At 34.9% G+C, this 5805-nt stretch overlaps 1 protein-coding gene across 1 annotated transcript; it reads right to left on the reverse strand.

The window, feature by feature from the left end:
• Positions 1-2311: 2311 nt before the first annotated feature.
• On the reverse strand, positions 2312-4094 carry LOC109217337 (protein ECERIFERUM 1-like). The gene is made up of 2 exons (XM_019381577.1): positions 3593-4094; positions 2312-3004 (listed from the first exon to the last, which is right to left on the reverse strand). The coding sequence occupies exons 1-2, from the start codon at positions 4079-4081 to the stop codon at positions 2408-2410; spliced, it is 1086 nt and encodes a 361-aa protein (XP_019237122.1). The 5' UTR covers positions 4082-4094; the 3' UTR covers positions 2312-2407.
• Between the last annotated feature and the right edge of the window lie 1711 nt (positions 4095-5805).

Below are 5805 nucleotides of genomic sequence, written 5' to 3' on the forward strand. Positions count from 1 at the left end.
AGATTTTTCAGACTTTTAATTTTCAATAAAAATTCATAACTCAAGCTAGGAACCTCGGAATTCGATTCCGGGCATACGCCCAGATCTGGTATTTCAATACGAACCCACCGGGACCGTCAAAACACAGGTCCGGATCCATTTACTGAAAACGTTGATTGAAATCAACTAAAATTAACTTTTTAGGCAAAAATTCTTGTTTTTATCAGTTTTTGTTGTTGCATATAAGCCTCCCGGGTCAATACCCGGACTGCGCACGCAAATAAAGGAAGGCTAGAATGAGGCTCTAAAGGCTTCGAACACAGAGTTTGGCTCTAAATCACCGAGCGAAGTGCAGATACTCAAAACGACCAGTCGGATCGTTACAACTACATGCCCTTAACTTCAGGACTTCAGGACTACATGTCCTTAACTTTTGAACTTGGAACTCTAAGTTCAGGACTTCAGGACTACATGTCCTTAACTTTTGAACTTGGAACTAAAACCAAACAAAAATAGAAAAACTATCCCATATAAATAAATAACATGGGTTAAAACAGAGTTCGTTGTGACTTGCGGCCTACTCTGTTCTCTCACATTCTTCTACCTAAACAAAAGCCTAAAATAATACCAAATTTCATCTCATGGATTGGGTTCGTGTGAAGCTGTTGGTCAAGGAAGTTTTGGAAAAGTCAGTTTTGCAATACCCACAAAGCAGAGTACTCAAATTCTTCCATTGATGGTAGTAAAGTCATCTTGGGTTTCTATTCTGCTACTCTCAGCAACGAGAAGAAAAGCGTATTTTTGTTTAGGAATGAATGGGTAACACTGTCTTTTCATATTAATTTTAATAGACTAGTGGCTTCTCAGCATTAAAAATGCTGGATAAAAAGTAAATACCACTTTAAAAAGTGGCTACCCCACACAATTTTTACTTAAATAAATAAGACTTAATCCATTGGGCTAGCCTATTTAATTGGGCTACAAATGATGAGCCCACTTCATTAGGCCCAATATGTCATCCTCCTAGAGGCCCAGTTTGGTGCCACGTGACGTGGCACACCAAGTCAAACGGAAGAGCCAATAGGATCATGCCACGTGTCAAAACGACAAGGCATGCCAAGTCACATTAGAAGGCCAATGAAACCGCGCCACGAGTGCAAGTGACATGTTCTGGCCAATCAGATGCGGCCATGTCACACTTCAATTTGATTGGTCGAAAAGAGTTTTTTCTTATCACAACTCCTCCCTTCCACAACTATAAATAGGGGTCTTCATAACTCAGAAAAGATACCAGAAGTTATAACAAGAAGCAAGAGAGAGCTCGTGGATCAAACACCGCAAATTTCTCTACAAGTTTCAAGCTTCAAGCAATCAAGTTCAAGTTCAAGCTCAAGAACGAAGAACAAATCAAGGTCAAGTTCAAGCAATCAAGCTAAAGCTCAAGAACAAGATCATCGTTCGTGGCGACTAATCAAAGTCAAGATCAAGCTCGAAAGCCCTTGAATTTATTTACTATTGAAAAGAAGAATCAGAGGATTCGTAAAGATTGTTCACTCAAATGTTTGAAATAAACTACTTGCGATATTTTTTCGGTTTTGATTTTATTTTCTCGACGCAAATTTATTGTCTACACTTCTTATGTAGTTTTTAAAATTATACATTTTATTTTAAAACTTTTAAAAACGTATGTTTGAATAACACTAAAAATTAGTTAATTTAACCTTCGCACCTCAAAAAGTTCAAATAAATTAAAAAGGAGTACAATTTCTCTAGTACTACTTTGAACTGCTTTTACCTTATGTAGGTGAAGATGCATGAAGCTATTAATGTAGGTTGGTCCGGTGGAAATTCTCAATAAATGAATTTTGTAAGACCACGTTTTCCATATTATTATTAATTAGAAAAGGAATGGAGTTATTGCAGGTTGATCCATAATAAAATTCTGTCGCTAAACAAGATATTCCTAAAATGCGATCAATATCGTTGCTACTTCTTTATTAGTAGCTGAATATTTTGACCTTTTATAGAATATTGGGTCCATTTATTTTTAAGAATATCAATATTTTTTTTTTACTATGTTGCATAAAACTTATACTCTTTGCTCGTTCACAACTATTACCACAAGTTTCTATCTCTAAAGAGGGTTATGAAGTCGTGCACTACTTTCTTTATCTCTAATAATAACGTAGTTTGATCATTTCCTACTTAGTTTGTTCTTTTTAGCTCAAAGCTTCTTTACAAATCATGCATCTCTTTATCTCATCATATCATAATTCATCTTTATGTCATTGAAGTGCAATATTATATTGTACATTAAAAATATCAAACTTGACAATCTTACACAACATTTGCAATACACAGAAGCTCGAAATTCCTAAGATTCTTCGAATAATAAACCTAATTAAAATATAGTAATGTTGGGACAATATCAAAGAAATGGAGTAATGAACACAAAAGTTGGAGTAATCAACACAAGATCTTCATTTCCTGAGTTACTTATCCAACATGAAAAGTGGACAGCCTTATTTCCTTCATTAAACCTTATGCTTTCACCTTCCAAATCATCCAAGCTAACTGAAACTAATCCAGCAATAGAATCAAATGGAGAAATCCCTTCTCTAGAAAATGTTTCAACCTTAATATCCTCTGAGGTTTCTCTAACAAACAAACAGAATTTTGAAGACAACTTCTTACCAAGTTTGTCTTCTACCTCTTCAACACATTTTTCAGCAAAATTCTTGTGGATATCATCTCTTAAATTCAAGATGTTTGAGGGTATTTTAAAGATTAAGGATTCATTAATTTGTTTGTTTGTGGTGGAGCTTGTGGATAAAGTTGGTGAACATCCAGTTTTCCTAAGATTTGGAAGGAAAAATGTTGGAATTTTGGGCATATCTGCTTCTGTTACAATGTTGTTGTGAATTTTGGACCATCTATTCAAGAAACTAGTCATGCCATAAGGATCTGTTTGAAAAAGGCTGCAACTTATACCAATTGAGTATCTTCCACACTTGAAATTTGTCACCTGAACAATAAAATCATTGATCAAGAATAATCTTGCATTTTGAATAAAACCTAAAAAACCCATATTCAGTGCATAAATATCTTTCAAGAAAAATGGTAGTAGAAGTATTTGCTAATAATCTAACTTTATCTTGTTCCCTCTTTCTTTGTTGGACTGATCTTAATGATACCACCACCAACAACAACAACAACCACAACGTAACAACAATAACATACTAATGTACTGTATTCCTATATATAGTGTGGGATTTCGGAAGGGTAATATGTACGCAGATCGTATCTCAATCTTTTAGGGTACCAAGCATGTTTCTTATTGACCCTCGGCAATTTTTTTAATATAACCATTTGGTATTCAAAATTCATCCTATTATTATTAGTGCAAACACTTCTTACCAAGAGTTTCTCCATTCGCACGACCCAAAAGTCGAGGGTGGAGAAATTGTGGGAGCGGAAAGCATATCCCCTATAATGAGTCTTATGTGACGCGAATTCAAATTAGTCGGATCAATAAGTATTAAATAACGAATCCTGAACCCAAATAAAAAATAAAATAAAAGGATAGATTTAGTTTCTGCATTCCAACACTAACCTGGACATAGAAAAGAGGTGAAAACTGAGGATTTGATTCATTGACATCCTCCCAAAAGACAAGCTCAGCTTCTCCATTTTTCCTTTCCTTTATAAGATCAAGAAAATCAGCCAAGTCCATAGGCATATTAGCCTCAACAAGTCTAACGCCAGAATCATTCGACACAATTTCAAACTCTCCATTATCATCATTTTCTCCTTTTCTTTTAAGTCTACCAGCCAATAATGGTTTTTCAACAAGTGCTTTTCCTAATGACTCCTTAATCCAACCAGCTAATAGCCACCCTGAATCCTCTTCTGAGGCTTTGTTATAGCAAAGAACTATGTGAAAACGACTCTGGAGATTGCCTGAGCCAAGATTTTCACCAATGGCGACTCGTCGCGATAACCTTGGATCAGTTGGCTTCATTGGCATCACCGTTTGGATTGCTTCAATTTGCACGTTGGAGCCAGGATTTGCAACTTCATTCGCATTAATGCAATTTGCCATTTTGAAAAGAATTAATTATTCACCTGTTGATTGACATTACAAGGCATTATATAGGTGAGGCTAGAGGTGATAAGTAGATATCTTGGGTTAAATTCGGGCAGGTCATCATTAGTAGCGGAGCCAGAATTTTCACCAAGGGGTGTCAAAATATAAAAATATAAATACACCAAAAGTTTCGGGTAGTCAACTTACAGTAAATATATATAAAACGAAAAAAATTATGGAATTTTTACCTCCTATAGCAAAGGTTAACACCTTATTTATTTTAAATAAATACCATTTTAAAAAATTATATTATGTTGATACATTTTAAGGTTTATAGCAAAATATCTAATTTTGGTACCTCCTAGCCCTAAGCCACTAAATACGCTATTCAGTTACACTATTTTATTTCTCTCTCTAATTTGATAAATGTCATTCTCTCTTCCAAATAATACCGGATTCATTGACCGACCACCACTTCTCTTGGCGACGACAACGTCGACGGATATGATGCCTTCTCACAAATACCAAACCTCTCCAGTAACTATCAATTACCAGAGAATCGGCCATGGTATTCAACGCCGGAGCTTAAAAGGAAGAAGAGGGTGGCCAAATATAAGATATATTCCATGGAAGGAAAAGTCAAGAAATCATTCAAAAATGGTTATCGTTGGTTCAAACATGTGTCAGAAGCAATGTACAGGATGCGTGGGAAGTGAGATTCAGGGTTTTTGCTCGACGGCGGATTGCCGGAAATTAGGGTTTGTTCTTGAACAAAGACGACGGATTTTCGGGCTGAGCAACTTGATTTTCTGTTAATATATTTCAATGTATTTTCAGCGTATCACGCTGTATTTTCATGTATTTCATTGTATTCATTGTCTTTTTTTTCATTGTAGTTCAATGTATCTCGTTGTATTCTATGTATTTCATTGTATTAGCTGTCCTTTTTTCTCATTGTAGTTCAATGTATCCCGCTGTATTCTATGTATTTCATTGTATTCACGTCTCGCTATATGCCATGAATGTATTCATATGTTTTTTTTTTAATTAATATAATTTATGTATTCAGATATATTATATAATTTCTCTGAAGATTGCTATATTTTTGGGATATTTTTCGGTTGAGAATCTTTTCTATAACTGAAAATAAAAAATTTGTGTGTTATAATTGAGTTTGTTGAGTTATATTAGGAGTCTATTTTGTTAATTGATTCATTTTCCGTTTTAAAAACATTATAATCCCTTATTTCACGCCGTGAATACATTCAAATACAGTCAAATACAATAATCTGTCCAGCTGTAATCCCATGTTTCACTCCATGAATACAGTCGAATACACTCGAATAAAACAACTGATTAGCTGGACTTCCCTGATTCACGCTTATTTTTGCTACTGTATTCATGAATACATGTCACGACCCGGATTTTCCACCCTCGGGGGTCGTGATGGCGCATACTCGTAGAAGCTAGGCAAGCCACACATCTAGAATCCATAAATACTTTTGATTAAAATCTATTTTTACCAATTTAATTAACAGGAAATAAATAATTAAACAACAGCGGAATTTGTAATTTAACGGAAGACAAACGATATTAACCAAATAATATGGGAAAAATCCACATGTGCCTCTACCCAGAACTGGTGTCACAACATTCATGGACTACTAAGATTCACTACATACAACCGTTTGAAAGAAAGTAACACTGTCTGTCTCGAATATAAGAGATAACAGATCATA

This window comes from Nicotiana attenuata, unplaced genomic scaffold (genome assembly GCF_001879085.1).
Source record: "Nicotiana attenuata strain UT unplaced genomic scaffold, NIATTr2, whole genome shotgun sequence".
NCBI lineage: Eukaryota > Viridiplantae > Streptophyta > Magnoliopsida > Solanales > Solanaceae > Nicotiana > Nicotiana attenuata.

Bases quoted from the DNA above. Each gene is read 5' to 3' on its own strand.
- LOC109217337 (XM_019381577.1), bottom strand. From the start codon at position 4,081: ATGGCAAATTGCATTAATGCGAATGAAGTTGCAAATCCTGGCTCCAAC. The intron at 3,005-3,592 runs GTTAGTGTTGGA...TTTATTGTTCAG, and splicing joins CACCTCTTTTCTATGTCCAG to GTGACAAATTTCAAGTGTGG.